At 36.7% G+C, this 17,187-nt stretch overlaps 1 protein-coding gene across 6 annotated transcripts in view; it reads left to right on the forward strand.

Annotated features, from left to right (window-relative positions):
* The window catches only part of SEC24B (SEC24 homolog B, COPII component), a 55,406-nt gene that overhangs the window by 30,654 nt on the left and 7,565 nt on the right, over nt 1–17,187 (forward strand). For all 6 annotated transcript variants that reach the window (XM_020808837.3, XM_020808838.3, XM_020808839.3 and 3 more), the window contains 14 exons: nt 1,997–2,077; nt 4,169–4,359; nt 5,643–5,818; nt 7,059–7,161; nt 7,668–7,794; nt 8,005–8,114; nt 8,392–8,504; nt 9,831–9,949; nt 10,446–10,501; nt 11,101–11,307; nt 12,522–12,645; nt 15,015–15,173; nt 15,964–16,137; nt 16,858–16,968. In XM_020808837.3, the coding sequence (XP_020664496.2) occupies nt 1,997–2,077; nt 4,169–4,359; nt 5,643–5,818; nt 7,059–7,161; nt 7,668–7,794; nt 8,005–8,114; nt 8,392–8,504; nt 9,831–9,949; nt 10,446–10,501; nt 11,101–11,307; nt 12,522–12,645; nt 15,015–15,173; nt 15,964–16,137; nt 16,858–16,968 (1,851 nt within the window). The remainder of the gene's footprint in view (nt 1–1,996; nt 2,078–4,168; nt 4,360–5,642; nt 5,819–7,058; nt 7,162–7,667; nt 7,795–8,004; nt 8,115–8,391; nt 8,505–9,830; nt 9,950–10,445; nt 10,502–11,100; nt 11,308–12,521; nt 12,646–15,014; nt 15,174–15,963; nt 16,138–16,857; nt 16,969–17,187) is intronic.

A 17,187-nucleotide genomic window follows, 5' to 3' on the forward strand; every position in this document is an offset into this window, starting at 1 on the left:
ATGATTTTTTAAAAATCAAATTGATTTAAATTACAATGTAAATTTAAAAAGATTTATAAAATGTAAATTTTAATCTATTTTTTAAAAATTTAAATCCACTCTGGAATAATTTAGTTACAAAATGAAAATAATGTTCAATATGATGTTGTTCGGGACTTTGTCTTTGTTACAAATCACCATGAATAGAACAGAGTACTTTAGGCTTTCCTCCCTCTCTTTCTGGCATTGTCATACTCCCTTTGTATGGAGAGAAACAGGTCTGAAGAGGAGAGACTGCTATTTATGGGGACTCTCAAAGTGAGTTGTGACCCAGATTTTCTTGCATAATACAAAGACTAGGTTTGGATCCAGAATTAGTCATGCTTCATGCAGGATTCTTAGCTCTGCCCAGCTGGGTTCTCAGATCAGAACTGAGAGCCAATAAGTCAAGTTGCAGTAATCTTTTGTGATTCTGTTCTTATCACCAGGTGCCTTTTCCCACTGTTTCTTTATCTCTGTGTGTGTCTTTTTTCTCCTTAAAAGGACCCAAGGCCAGTTTTCTGGGTTTGAGTGTGTATACTTGAAAGTGCATGCCAGAGACAAGAATAGGGGTTCTCTTTTTGTACCATCTACGCCTGGGCTCAGCAATCCTCCTTCCAGAGTTTGTGTGTGTGTGTGTGGGGGGTTAATGCTAGAGTTCCCTTGGGTCATGGTGGTGGTGAGCTTCAACATTTATGCCAAGGTTGCCTTATCAGGGGTAGCTCAAGATTTCATGTCCTCCATGACCAACCATAAGTTTGGCCCAAGTGTTTTTCCTCACTCATGTTGCAGGGCGCACTCTCGGTATTGACTTCTGTGCTGGGCAGGATCATGATGAACAGGATGTGGAGGAGCTCTCTGAAGTTCCATTTTCATGGACAGATCACTGCCTTGTAGGGTTTAGACTTGCTGGGACTCGCAGCCTCTGGGCAGGGGTTGGGGGTCAATTTCCAGAAATTCTATAGCTCTAGTAGATATGGCTTGTAGCACCCTTAGGTCAAAATATGTATTTCAAAGCCCAATTCATTATTTGCATTAAATATTAAGCTGAGTTGCCAGGTAAAGGTTGATAAGGGTGTATATTTATTTCACACCTGATAATTGTAGTGGCTAAAAGGCCATAAAATGCATGAACATTTTTTGGATCCTTCTGTGTCATGTCCAGGCTTGAGCATTGTGCAGAAGTTTTTCAGATTGTAGTTTATGCATTTCCCGGTGTTTACAAAGATGCTCACTGCCTGCCAATGTGTTAGTTTGTAAGGCATGTACAGTACAGTACTGTACCTCTGAATCTGGATTGGTTCATAGATTCCTTTCTTTGATGGAATCTGATCTTTGATTGGATTAAGGAATCTTTGGATTCACTCTATTGTGTGTTTCCTTTGACAACACAACTATCTCTGTGGTATGTATATGTATGGCTATATATATCATCTTTGCCTGAAAAGCATGTATTTCTGAAGGAGGTTGTTCTGACTGAACACCTGGAAATGGAATCTTACACTTGGCAGTAAGTACCAGGAACTCTCTTTCAGACAAGATCCAGACTCTTCCATCATCGTACATCCAGACAAGATCTAGACACTTCCATCATCGTTAGACTTCAGATGGCACTGTGCTCTTACTAATGCTTACAGATGCTTTCCACTACCTTGGAACAGTAGAATGTAAAGTTATAAGATAATGTGCATCTAGAAAGAGAATAAGAGAGAAGAAAAGAATGACTTGAAACGTTAACATAAATGTATAGTGTTCCATTAAAGTCTTTTAGATCATTGTATCAGTTTTACCCTTTTAAAGGTTTTCATACATTTTAAATTAACTTGTATATTTTAAAGTACTATCTGAATCACCATGTGAAATTGGCCAGAAAAAAAAAAGAATTTAATTTCCTTTAGAATTTTAACATTGATAAACATTTACGGCATGCTTATATTATCAGCTGAATAAATGCATGGTTTCTTGTGTCTTCTTTCAGCTATTGACAGCTCTTCTACTACCAGCAGTGCGTCTCCTGTTCTTAGCAATTATGATACCCTAGAAGGTGGTGGCCATCCAGGTGAATTGTGTTTTGTTTAAAAAATTTTAATGTTTAGATTAATTCTAAGGAATGAACTTACTAAAGTTAAACCTTTATACAAAATATACAAAAATGAATTAGCATGAGAGATGAGAGTACATGTGATTTGCCACAAGTTCAAATAAAATTGTACATAATTATGCTGCATAATTGTTGAAACTAAGAATAGGCTGCTTCTGGGGCTGAGGTGTTTCATTGAATTCCCTAGGTACGACAGCTCTTGCCTGTTGATGCTGTTGAATTGGCCCCCGCTATGGTGGCAACAAAACGACAGCCTTTATGCATGTAAAAAAAGCTGGAATGTGATGTCTTCCTTCTGTGTAGAATCTGGAAGCCATTAAGAAGCACAGGTCTCTACAAAATCAGGGAACATCCCCTGGGCCTTGTTTATATATAACAAAGCTGGTAATTGTGCCACTGCCACAACAGTTTAAGGTGGCAGACACCCTCATGAAGACAGCCTAGGAAATGACACATGCAGCATTGGGCTACACATTGTCTACCCTAGGCTTGAATGCCTGGATCAGTTTTGCCTGTTTTCCTTTCACCAAGTTTTGCCTGTTTTCTTTTCACCAAGTTTCTAGCAAGAGTCACAATCTTAAACCTATTTCCTCAGAATTCAGTACATATGCTTTCATTGAGACCGGCTTCCTTATGTGTGCGTATGACTGGACTCTGTAATATTGAAAGTAGTTAGAGATGAATAACTTACTTATTATAAGTATACATTTGGTATTTGCCTATGTTTTGTAGAGTTTTATGCCACAGAATGTATTCTTTATGTGTGCTTTAAGGCTACAGTAAAATGCAGACTTAATTTCCAATATAATTTCCTATTTGATTTAAAGTTAAAAGGTTCAATACGAAAGTTTTTGTGTGATTTATTTTCATTTAAAAATTTTCAGTGCCTTATTAGAAGAATAAATTGATATTTGTATTTGCGAAGGCTTTCACGGCCGGGATCTAATGGTTATGGGTTTTTCGGGCTCTTTGGCTGTGTTCTGAAGGTTGGTCTTCCTAACGTTTCGCCAGTCTCTGTGGCCAGAGTGCTGTCCTCTGAAGATGCCGGCCACAGAGGCTGATGAAACTTTAGGAAGAACAACCTTTAGAACACGGCCAAAGAGCCCGAAAAACCCACAACAACCAAACTGACATTTATTTAATTATTAGAAATTAAAAGAACTGAAATGTAGTGGTATGCTTCTCATTTCGAAAACCATTTACAGTATGTTGCTTAATAGTCTTTCACTTATTTGCATTAAACCCTGAAAACATTGGGAACAGTTTAACTCAGTGGTTCTTAACGTGGGCGATAATGCCCCCCAGGGGGCGATTTCATTTTTAAGGGGGGCAGTAGAACGAAAAGGGGCGGCGTGGGGCACTGGAGCAGAAGGGGGCGGTAGGGGGACGCTGGAGCAAGCCAAAACTGTGAAGATGGCTGCAGCCTTTTTACAGTGTGCATGAATATATATTTTCGTCCAATCTTAATTTAGTTTCAGAGTTTTTGTCTTGAAATTTTTAGTTCCTGCATTGCGGTTTGTTTTTATGGCCTTTTTATATTTCTTTTTGCGTCTTAAAATTCACTTGCAACTAAATTATTAAATGTTACTTTTGGGGGACATTTCATTCTCTTGGAATTGAATTTTGTTTTCAGGGGTCATTGGATTTAATAAATATAAATAGATAGATAGATAGATAGATAGATAGATAGATAGATAGATAGATAGATAGATAGATAGATAGATAGATAGATAGATACGATATCATCACCGTGGGGAGGGGGGGCAATGATAACTTCCTCAATGGCTCAAGGGGGCGTTTCTTTCCAAAAGGTTAAGAACCACTGGTTTAACTGATTGTGAGGTGCCTTGAGACCCCTGTGGAGAGAAAGGTGATACATAAACAAGTAAACACACAAAACTGTACGGTTAAGTATTTAACTGTAGTCTAGCTTAATGCATTTATTAATTGGCAGATATTATTATTTGTGCTCATGTTTAGCTGCTTGCAGCTCTTGCTTTTTTAATGAGCAAGGCTATGTCTCAAAACAATTTTTTCTTCCCTGTTTAGAGGCACATTCTACAACAAGTAGTCCAGTACCTGTTCCTTCGGTTTCCCAGACTTCCAGAACCTCTAAGCCATTTGGCTATGGCTACCCTACTCTCCAACCTGGTTATCAAAATGTAACACCACCTCTTCCACCTTCTGCTACACAGACTGGTAGCTCCTCATATAATTCTGGATTCCCTCAATATCCACAGGTCAGAGACAAGAAAATCCTTTCTTTGTGCCTGGTGTAATATGTGCCAGATTAGGTGGCTGAGAGTATTAGTGACTTGTTCATAATTCAGAGTTGAAATTCATATTCTTTGGCTTCAGAGTAAAAAAAATTCTTTTTCATAAAAGGTCTGTCAGATGTCACCACTGTTAGTGATTTTGTTTTGTTCTGCTGTTTCTTCTCCAGTAAGTGGGGCTTCAGAAAGATTTTTTTCAGAGTCTTTTTCTTCTAGTGATACCATAGCCAAGACTGATGGTGATTTTGGTGATAGAAGAATAACAGGCAGAGCCAAGGCATATCACAGTGTCCAATAAGTCTGAAATATACTAGCTCTTTATGCAGTCCAAATTTCTTAAAATCTCCCATGGCAGACAACTTGCTGTTCTACACAGCCATGAATTTATTACAGCATATCAGATAAGTTTATAGTCAGTTCTAAAATACGTTTGTGTGCCACAGTTCTGCTTTAGACTTCTCAGAAGTAAATCCCTTGGCGCTTTATTCTATTACCGCAATCTTCAGCCAGAAAGATTCAAGTGGCTTACAAGATCACTTTACTTCTTGTCTGCAGTTTAAAAGGCGTTACTCAAGAAGAACAAGAAAGGAAGAAGAAGAAAAATAAAAATAAAACTGGGACACCAATTCAAGTTAAATAGTAGTTTGTATAATGGCTAGCTGGAAATAGTTCAGAAATGGATAGAATTGGTTGTTCAGCAGAGCTACTGGGATGCCCTGCTTCACTATTCCATCTGTTGCATTTACATAGGAACCGAATCAGTTCAATGGGACTTACTTCTGTCTAAGCAGGATTGTAGTCTTAATCAACCAAATTGCAGAATTTCAGTGCATAGATATCATTCCTGTTGTGCATTAAAAAATTCGTTCATTCAAAGTCACACATAGTGGTTTTTAAAATAAGCATTGATTTCATTTGTATACAGTACTGCAGTTGCAACACTGAGTTCAGTCCAAAGAAGCATTAATGAAAGTTATCTTGTACAGTGACGCTTTCCTGCTTCTTCACCATAGCTTCCCGAAAAACTGCCCTTTATGAGTAGGGGCCCATCCAAGGTGGTTTAAGATGTGTTGGTGGCATTATTGTTGGAGAGAAAAGGGAAGGCTGGCGTCTGCCATATTCTTTTGTGGTGAGGATACAGTGAAACAGAGATTAGTGTATAAGCAATTAGGAAGGAGGAAGATTAAACAGGTACTGTTCAGGAGGCTAATCCTATAGAGTAACTGCTTATTTAAAATGCTCTTTTCTAGCAATACCCAACAATGACTCAACTATCAGCTAGTCTTGGAGGACTAGGTATACAGCAGCCAGAGAGCTTGAGACCAGTCAACCTTACTCAAGATAGAAATATTCTGCCGGTCGCTCCAGTTCCAGCTCCTGTGCCTAATTTGAATTCAGACTTGAGGAGACTGAACTGCAGCCCAGAGTAGGTATAAAAACTCCAGTCTTAGGCATTTTTATTTTATATCCTTGCTTTTATTGGTATATATGTGAGACAGTGTCACTGACTAATGTCCTCATTCCGTTACGATAATTTTAAACACTTATTCCTTAGAAAGAATTCCACCATGTTACATTTGTTTGGAATATATCCTTGCAGTATCTGAGGATCTACCAGCTACTTGGCTAAAAAGAAATTGAGAATATATATTTTTAGCTGTGTCTCCATTTTACCCGTGAATAGGTCAGTTTGATTAGAACTAAGCCCGTGGTTTGGCTATTGGACATGAAATCAGGTTCACAGGTTTAGTTACTTCCTTGACTTAATAGATGAGTAATAAGTCCATGGCTCATCAGTTCCAATATTATATACATGGGCAACTCACATGCAATGCTAATGGCCATGGCCTGGCATTATTAAGTTCTTAAGCTTTCCAATCAAGATAAGCAATACATGTTACAGAGTTAGTATAGATACGAGAATATCTGCACAGAGTAGTGTAGATATGAGAAATCGACGAACATAATTCCCTAGCAAGATTATTTTGTTAACTTTTTCTTTTTTAAAGTACACTAACAAATGCATCAAAATATAGTTATGTTACTGAATAGCTAAGGTGTATTGCCCAAATTGGATAGATACTATTAAAATATGCCCCATCTCCTTGGAATGCTGCTTGTTTTACACTACCATGTCATATATAAATACAGTACTTCATCATTTCACACTGTTGACATGGTTACAATTGCATGACCATGTGTAAGACTGGATAAGAAAGACTCCAGGCTTTTCTTTACAATCTTCATATTTTGCTTCATTCTTTATACCATACTAGCAAGCTCTGGCCATAGAAGTTCTTTGTACAGGTAAATGAAAATTTTCAGGGTTGCTTGAATCCCAAATAAGACTCCTGTCCACTCATGTTGTTAAGAATGAAAAATTTAGATTACGCCAACTGTGTTTCATGTCGAGCAGGGTGAGGATTTTTAAAGAAAGTGAGGGCAAGGTGGTTGTATTATATGGGCCGTTTGATGTGTTAAAACTTTAAATATTGCTTTTTGTATGCGAGTACTTGCCATCATAATAGAGATGTCTGGTGATGACTAGGCATCTAGTTGTTTGGAGAAAATGGTGGGTTGTGGGGCACCTTGGACTTTTTTTCTATTGAAACAATAGTACTATGTGACATAATTATTGAAATTAACACTTATAAATTCTCTTTTAGCTCATTTCGATGCACTTTGACAAATATTCCACAAACCCAGGCTTTGTTAAATAAAGCAAAACTTCCCTTGGGCTTGCTTCTACATCCCTTCAGAGATCTAACGGTAAAATAACAACCAAACCCCCCCCCCCCAGTTTGCATTCCTTTGTCAAATGTTTAACTATAGTTATAAACTACATCATAGTGAAGTAGTACTTTGTAGTAGCATAATTAAAGTTATAATTCCACTATATAATTGTGCATGTCAGTTATCTTGAAACCAGAACACAATGTTGGAAGTTACAAAAGTTTTTTCAGTAGCTAATCATTACTGTTTTATCTGTATGTCTATATATGTCTGTTTCTAAGGAAGTAACATGGGTTTCAATAAAGCTGTTTTAATAAATGATTGCACATTTGTTGTATCTTCATCATTAACTGTTGAACTATTCTGGTTTTCTTGTTTTTAGCTATCTTAATATATAATTTCATTTTCTAATATTTGTCTCTGAATAATGTATAGAAAACTTGGATTTAATTGCATCTTATACTTTGAATAGAAGAATATTATTAAACACTATTATAGTTTTCCTTCAAACTTACATGGTATAATTTTTCTGTATTATTTAGCAATTGCCTGTGATAACATCGAATACCATTGTGAGATGTAGGTCGTGCAGAACATACATCAACCCTTTTGTTTCTTTTATTGACCAAAGGAGATGGAAATGTAATCTATGCTACAGAGTTAATGATGGTAAGTGTGAAGATTCCACAGTGTAAAAGAGTGTGTGTGGATCGTGAGTGGTGTTTGAAGCTTTGTGAAATCTGCTGTCCCTGCTGCCACATGGCTCTCAAAATCAGGGAGGGAGTGTGTGTGATTATTTGTCCTTTAAATATGATTGTATATATCATGGTGTTAACACTTATGCATCTATACATTTAACAATTTATAATGCTGATTTAGTTCCTGAAGAATTCATGTATAATCCTCTGACACGATCCTATGGAGAGCCTCACAAGCGACCTGAGGTCCAAAACTCTACAGTGGAGTTCATTGCCTCTTCAGATTACATGGTAATTTTTAAAAATTTGTCTGATGTAAATATTTGCACAATTTTGAATATAGTTTTGGGTGGTTATAGCTTATTTTGGAGCCTTTGCATTTATAAAAAGGCTGCTCAGAACAACATGTAAATAACAAAGATATCAAGTAGACATGGTCTAGAGGGGCGGGGTATAAATGTAATAAATAAATTAAATAAATAAATAAATAAATAAATAAATAAATAAATAAATAAATAAAAAGTTTCTGTCATAAAGTTATTTTTAAAAATTGAATTTTCTTTTACAGCTTCGTCCTCCTCAACCAGCAGTTTATTTATTTGTGTTTGATGTGTCCCACAATGCAGTAGAAGCTGGATACTTATCAATCGTGTGTCAGTCATTGCTGGAAAACCTAGATAAGTAAGAATCTTTTTCCATTTGGTTGTATGTATTTATGATTTGAATACAAAGTAGACTTTGGTCTAGATGGGTGGGGCATAAATTTAATAAATAAATAAATATAGCATCTGTTCTAGATAAACAGTTAAATGAAGAGCATTCAGATGGGATGTTCAATTCTTTGGTTAAAGCTATTGGAAAGTGATAAGGAAATCCAAATAATATTATGCAATAATGGAGGAAGACTGTTTCTGTTACCAGAGTAGGTGGAGGGGGGAACCTTTCTGAAGAAGGAAACCTGAAGAGGCCAGAAGTGTCCTTCTTATTTTGAAAAAAAAAATGTAGTTCTTATTAAGTTGCACAGGGGGCCCTGCAAACTGTCAGGAAAGTCAACTGCAGCTTCTTGAGGCTTTCAGGAACAGTTGGCTTCCTGCTTTCCTTCCTTTGTGTGTTGGTTTTTGGGAGTTCTTTGTTTTTGTTTTGTTGTTTTTGTCTGTATTTTAGATGGGATTGTCTAAAGGCCAAGGCTGTGTGTGTCCTCAGAGCTGTACATTGTTCATTTTGATGCTGATAATGTGGATTGTGAACATACGGGTATCTTTCTAATCAAGAGTATGAAAGAGACTGAAACGTGAATAGTTCCTTTTCAAAAGTGAATGTTGTAGATAGATAGATAGATAGATAGATAGAGAGAGAGAGAGAGAGAGAGAGAGAGAGAGAGAGAGAGAGAGAGAAAGAAAGAAAGAAAGAAAGAAAGAAAGAAAGAAAGAAAGAACTTTATTACAGTAAAGACCAGCCACTATTGTTGTAGAAGGAAACTCCTCTAGGGTCTGCAGTGCCTGTTAGGTCAGATTTGGGACTGAATTTCAAGGGTTGCATTGATTTTTCCTTATGAAGAATAATCAGACACTCCCAGCCTTTTAAACAATGCAATATAGCTTGTTCTTTTGAAACACTGAGGAAAACGGCTGTGAACAGTGTACTCTTGGATGGGAAAACTCAAAAAACATAAACATCTACTGTAGCTACATAATTTGGTCCTGTGATCAGTCCAAGCCCAGGACAGCAAGGCTTGAACTTCTTCCTTCTATCTCCTCTTACTTTACCATAATAAGAGCTTGTTAGCATTTTTAATTCTGAGGTAAGTATGAGGAAAAATATCAGTCAGCTTCACAGACGGGTTTTGGGTTAAATACAGAGCTATACCAAGGCGTACACATTTGATTGGTACTCTTGTCATGCAGCAGTTAATTCAGTCTGTTGATCAACTCTTTGTAATATTAGATTAAATAAAATGTGTCTGTTCTAAGACAATGTTTCATGATAATTTTTCTTTCTAATCTCAAGGTTACCAGGAGATTCCAGAACAAGAATAGGTTTCCTAACATTTGACAGTACTGTTCAGTTCTATAACTTGCAGGAAGGATTATCACAGCCTCAGATGCTAATTGTCTCAGAAATTGATGGTAAGAAAGCTAATTGTCTCAGAAACAGATTGAATAAGAATATAATGACAATGACAATAAATAAATTAATAATAAATCAATAAGTAATTAATAATGGTTTTTCTGTTTTCAAAGATAATAGCTGTCTTTAATATGCAGTATAGTGCTTGCAGTAGTACATTATTTTTTAAGGACTAGTGTCTGACACAATCAAATGAAACAAAGTACTGTCATTGTTCAGTATGTGAATAATAGTGATTCAGATTATGTTAATAATAATGAAATTAGTAGGTTTGGTCTGCCTAGAAACATACAAATGCAGCATTAAAGTGCAGCTAGAAAGGAAGATTAAGAGATAAACCCCATTTTTAACTGTCCCTGTATGCATTTTTTGTATAACTGATTTTTACTCGGTTGTGGAACTCCTTGCATCTAGCCGTAATGTATTATTTTAATACTTTTAAAATACTTTACATTAATGCAGGAATTCAGTACTAAAACATGTTTTTCTCCATAGATGTTTTCCTGCCTACACCTGATAGTTTACTTGTTAATTTGCATGAAAGTAAAGAGGTAAGATGGATAAAAATTCCATGTGAGTTTGCCAAACACTAAAATGCTAAAATGAAATTATTTTCTAACTGGTTTTAAAGCATCAAATCTAAGATGATAGCATTTTAGATTGCTTCCAGCTTTGAATTACTTCCATTTTGGTTTTGCCTTCTATCATAATGTGATTTCGAGAAAGGGGAGGCTGACGATATGAGGTAAAGCCTCTACTGTCTTTAGGGAAGGACTTTATACATAGATTTCCTGCAGAATAAAATCAGAGGCAACTAAAATGATTTGGAAGAAAACTATCCAGTTAGATCAGAATAATTTGGAACAGTAAGAGCTGTTGATAACCAGTGAAATTTGCATATATGCAAAGACATGAAACAGTGGCTGTTATAGTATATAAAAAAGAGAGCAATTGTGAAAAAAGTCAAGGTGGAATATTCAGTGAAAGTGTGGAGATTTGATATAAAAGCTTAGTGTTCATAATAGAGGTATCACAGAGTATAGCCTTGGCATTCCAGTCAGATTCCTGAGCCTTTGCTTTTTAATTTAGAATTATCTTGGACCAAAGTGGCTGAAAAGATCCTCATAATTTTATTTAATTTGTTTTCCAGCTCATTAAAGACTTGCTGAATGCGTTACCAAATATGTTCGCCAATACAAGAGAAACACACAGTGCATTAGGCCCAGCCCTTCAAGCTGCCTTTAAATTGATGTCTCCAACAGGTGGACGTATATCTGTCTTTCAGACACAGTTGCCATCATTGGGCACAGGACGTTTGCAGTCCAGGGAAGATCCCAATCAAAGATCAAGCACAAAGGTACTTTGGACTTTGTGGTGACTAGAAAACCATTTGTGGATTAATGTAGGATGTTAAGAATTGTAGCTTAATTTAAACAAAGTAAATGGTGAGCCTTCATCTTGTGAAGATAGGATATGAAAATGTGTATTGTATACTGCTTCTCCTTGATCCTAGTGACAAATAAACATAATCTTAGATATCATCAGCTGAAGTGTGCATCATCTCCCGAAACATCATTCCAGTGTCCAAATTATTATTTCATTGTTCTGAACACCACTGATTAAAAATTGGACACTGCCAACAATGCACATGAGTTCTTTGTCAGTAACTACTCAATATATCATCTGTTGAAACATGATGGTAGAGTTTTACAGATCATGATATATTAGTCAAATAAAAGAAACTGAATAAATAAATGTATGTTGAGGCAAAGTAATGCTAGTATGAATATTCTGGAACAAATGCTTTTAATATATTCTGTTGGAGATAAGAGGCTGCTTCATTTTCTAGCAAATAGGGTATGAGTGGATGTTTACATTTTGGCAGTAGGAAACAATACCAAACATTGACATAGTGTTTGAATAGCAAGGTAAAATATTATGAACTTAAAATGTAAGCAGTTTCTGTTTAATTTGCAAATAATTTAGAAATTTGCAATTTAAAAAAATGTATTTGTGTATTTATTTATTTTACTTATTTATTTATTTATTTATTTGATTTATACCCCGCCCATCTGGCCTAAAAGACCACTCTAGGCGGCTTCCAGTGAATATAAACAATAAAATAATACAAAGAATTACATAAATCATATTATAACATACACAATGCAAAAATAGAATAAAAATAAAGGGAGAAAAATAGAATAAAAATAAACAAAGAGAAAAATCAGGTGTTAGCTGGAGGGTATTTGAGTGTTAAGCCTGGAGGCAGGCGGTACAGCACGGCCTCTCCCAATTTGAAGAGACACTTGTTCAGCAGGCTGAGGCAAAGAGGCAGTCCCGAAACCAGCAAAATCAGGGAGCTGGACGGGGACAGATTGAATTTGTCTTCAATGTGGAAGGGACTGTCACTTTCAAATTAGCCTTCTCAGCCACACTAGATGCTGTTCCAAGTTCTGTTCACAGAGTATGTTACCATAGTCTTTCAAGACTGAAGGATGCCTACTTACTGAATGACTCACTGTATATTTGTATACCAGGTTTTCCCCAATTTCTTTTTTATTTGTCTCCTAGGTTGTTCAGCACCTTGGTCCAGCAACAGATTTTTATAAAAAATTGGCACTAGATTGTTCAGGACAACAAACAGCTGTGGATTTGTTCCTTTTAAGCTCTCAGTACTCTGATTTAGCTTCTCTTGGTAAGAGATATTAGCTTGCACAGACTATTTCTGTCATATTCTGTTAAATTTGGAGTGAACTATTTCAGCAGTGCAAAAGGGAGGCTCCTTGGATAATACTCTGGGACTGTGCAGTTTGCTCAAGTGTCAGGTTGCATAATGCCATCATTTGCACAAGCATTGGATAATTTCAGCTTGTGCCTTTCCTAAGAACCACAGTGGAAATTCAAAATCCTGATGCTTGGCTTTACAGTCAGGGACTTCCTATCTAAGCAGTAGGACCACCCACTGATGAGCTGTATATTACCCATGAACCTCATATTGCTCACCTCTGGGTGAAACTGTAAAATTCTGAGGCTCTAACATGTTGCTTTATTTTGTATGTTTTCAGTTACAGTTTTGATACTTTGGATAAAATCCTGTCCATAGCATAAGTTACATTCCTCTCTGGTAAACAAACTGCCATTGCCGCAATTCTAAGAGGTGCAAATGTCCATAAACGCCAAACAAGCATGCATCTGAACCTCAAAGTATTGTGGCACTAGCAACTTGTTTATCAAAGAGGAACGGACAGAAAGTTGTGCTTTAGCTTATGCTGTGAACAGGATTGTGTCATCTTTCATGTAGCATCTTAATCTAGAATTTTGAAGATTTTTTTAAAAACCCAGGAGAAAGTAGATTAGAAATAGTCATACCAAGATCTTAGTTACAGTCTTGATTCTAAGAAGTATACTAGTCTAATTGGGTGGGGCTTTTGGAGATACTGCCTAACTACCTTTTAAAAATTCAATATTTATTTGTTTATTTGTTATTTATTTAAAATATTTAAATATGATATGGAAGAGAAGTAATTGAGAAAAATTGGTGGAGGTCCTGTTATTCATTTTTTGGCTTTACAGTTTTTCATCAAAATACTGTAATATTCTCTTGATAACATTGTTTGCTGGCTTTCCATTGTGTTTATGAGTAACAACAATTATTTAAACTGTGGCAACCTTTAAACTAGGCTACTATAGTGCACTGTACAGAAGATTCCCTTTTGAAGATTATCCAGACATTTCAGTGTGGAATGCAGCAGCCAGGAATTGGGACTTGCTACTTGAGACTCACTGTCGAGTTGCATTTAAGGCACACCAGCAACTTGACTTGGGTTTTTCCCCCCAATGACTCACACTTGATTTGTGACTCAACCATTTTTCACTTGTTGCTTGTCAAGTCCCCCCACACCTAACTACTCCTGCCGCCACCGCTGGGCACGCTCAGACTTCTGACGATGCCTAGAAATGGCAGACTTGCTCCTGCTTTTAGGCATGCTCAGAAGCAGCAGGCTTTACTCTTGGAAAGGAAACAGCCTACAGCTTACTTCTGAGGATAGTGGTGTGTGGCGGTATCGGTTTGGTGCAGTGGTGAGAGTGGCAGGGACTTGGCGATAGCAGAAGCAATTAAGCAGTAAGGGGAGGCGGCAGGAGCCAGGCACACTGTTTCTAAGCATGCACAGTTTCTAAGCATGCACTCTCTCTTCTTTCTCTCTCTGTTCTCTACATGTTAAGATTTCACCAAATGACGTTGGAATCATGCATCAGTTGGGCCCACAATTAAAAGAAATGAGAAGAAAATGAAATCCTACACAGTTAGAATGCTGGGAGAAAATATATATTGTTTTATAAAACTATATTGCAGTTATAGTGTTAACCATTTAGTACTTTTACTCAGATTTGCTGAAAAGTTTGAATTGTACTGAAAAATGCCAAATAAAGTGTCCAAGACATATGTGGGAATTACAATTGCAAAACCCCACCCAAATTATTGAATGTCAGGTAATAGGCAAAATCCTATTGTGTAACTTTATGCCAGTATAACATGGATCAGGCACCAGAAACATTTGATCTGCAGTAATACAAAGCTTTTTATCTTCCCATTTTAGGTTTTGAGGCTTCATAGGTCTTCCTTTTGCTCTGGGGAAGCATTTAGACCTTTGACAGGAGGTGGAACTTTTTTCTCAACTCCTTTCATGAGGCTCCCAAACGCTGTTTCACAAGGGCAAAAGGGAGCTGTACAGAGCTTTGAAGCCTAAAGTAGAGGGACAGGAAACTTTTTATTAATGTAAGTTATATGTTTCCAGCATTCAATCTGTGATACACCTGCACAAAGTTATGCCAACAGGATTTTGCCCACTGACTTTGCATATTCTGTACCATAAAAAGTAATTCTTAACACAGTTCTGTATTTTACACCATGTTTTATTATTTAAAAGTTTGTTTACCTAAATTGAAGTCTTTTTGTTACCATCTAGAGCCAAAATTTTAATATTTGTTTCTTTAATAATTGAAATCTGAATGCTGCTGCTAATGGAGGCATATTAACCATTCTTTTATTCTCCTCCTAAAAAGCATGTATGTCCAAATACTCTGCTGGATGCATCTATTATTATCCATCTTTCCATCATATTCACAACCCAGTTCAGGCAGAAAAACTGCAAAAGGACCTTAAGAGATACCTTACACGAAAGATTGGATTTGAAGCAGTCATGAGAATAAGATGTACAAAAGGTATGGCATGACTTCTAAGGTAAACTTTGTTCAGTATTAGGTGCATCAGATGTTAGTGGAACTTGTAAGATGTACTTTAAAATTTATTTAAACAATATTTTCTGTTTTGTCCCAACGAATTTCTATTGCCTGTTTCAACCATATCAACCTAACCCCAAAAATAAATGGAGCACTCATTGGTAGACGACAATAATAGATGCTTCATGGAGATATTCTAGCATCTTAACAGCAATACTACAACAAGAGAGAGAAAGAATGGTGGCAGATGCCAGCATTCTTTCATTTGGGATCTAGTGCTGAGAAGTACAGTACTGAGTGAGGTGGTTAGCAGCCACCATTTTGTTACCTAGAATGCACTGTAACACACGTGCCTAACATAAACAGCCAGCTTCATGGGAAATGAAGTTCACAATGACTGCTACAACCCCATGCCCATGACTTTAGTTATTTATGTCAGGCTGCGATAGTACAATGTGGGGCAGTACAATGGGGCTACAACTATCCAGTCTAGCTCCTACTTAGGCTATTTAGCAGAGACCCACCAGGGTGATAGGAATGAGAGGCTGAAAGGCACATTGTGGCATAAGGACAGATGTTCTCTCTGACCTGTTTTCAAACAGGTTTATATTGAAAACATTTTGGGAAGTGTGGACTCAAAACGTAAGTGTACTTTCTGAGGTATATACCCTAGAAAAAAGAAAGAACAATACTTATTTCAGGGTAACACACTTAAAATTGAACAATGTTTTTGCAACACATGCTATTTTATTTTACTGCCTTTTATTTTTAGGTCTTTCAATTCACACCTTCCATGGTAACTTTTTTGTGAGATCAACTGATTTGCTGTCACTTGCCAATGTCAATCCAGACGCTGGGTTTGCAGTACAGATGTCCATTGAAGAAAGCCTATCAGACACATCGTTGGTTTGTTTTCAGACAGCGCTTTTGTATACTTCCAGTAAAGGTAACTTCAGAGGAATGCAGTAATCATTTATGATGTCCTTCTAAAAATAAGTTACAGCCCAAGAGATGGAGATGATGCTTCTAGCAACAATGTGTGCTTTGTAATTAAATGTGTGGTATATAGCTATATTGAAATCTTGTTGCCAGAAGTTGTGCTATGTAAGGCTGATGATGTCAGCAGCCCTCATGATAGCAAAAATTAAAAAAAAATCCTATCCCCCCCCCCCATTCCCTGAAGGTCTTGAGGCTCACTTGGGATCCATATTATCCCCAGAGTGCCTTTTGGAAGGTGGGTGGCATAGGATTGGGGGTGTGGGAATATAATTTCTGGAAATTGCTGCTACAGAGATGGTTTTAACAGTGATGGTGATTTTCACAAATTAATGACACCTCCCTCCAACAGCTTCTCCACAACGAAAGGTATCCCAGTGGAGCCTTGGGACCTTCATGAGAGGGATGGAACCAGAATTTTTTGATTTAGAAAGTTGTTAAATCTGATGATGTCATTAGCCTTTCGGCATGACAGAATTTCAGCCAGTTCGTTTATTGCTGCCCTAGAAATGTACTTTGTGACATAAATATTTAGAGAAGGAAATATAATATACTCTGCCCTGAGTAGACATTGTCTAGAGGGGCGGGGTAAAAATCTAATATATAAATAATATAAATAATATAAATAATATAAACACAGTTCTTTGTTGTACTGCTCATTTTAATACAGGTGAACGGAGGATTAGGGTACACACTCTTTGTTTGCCTGTGGTGACTTCACTGACAGATGTTTATGCTGGAGCAGATGTACAAGCAGTTGTATGCCTTTTAGCTAATATGGGTGAGTAGAAAATAAATATTTAGATTTTCCCCATAGTAATTTAAAAATGTATTGTTCTTTAAATGATTGAGTCCCATATATATGTATATAGCTCCTATATAAGGAGAAAGGTGGTGTAAAAATAGTCTAAATAATATTTTAAATGAATAAAATACATCTAATGAAAGGAGAAATTGCCAAACGGTGGCTTTTTGAGATGGTTTCTGTGCAGAGGTTAAT

Source organism: Pogona vitticeps, chromosome 5 (assembly GCF_051106095.1).
Source record: "Pogona vitticeps strain Pit_001003342236 chromosome 5, PviZW2.1, whole genome shotgun sequence".
Classification (NCBI taxonomy): Eukaryota; Metazoa; Chordata; class Lepidosauria; order Squamata; family Agamidae; genus Pogona; species Pogona vitticeps.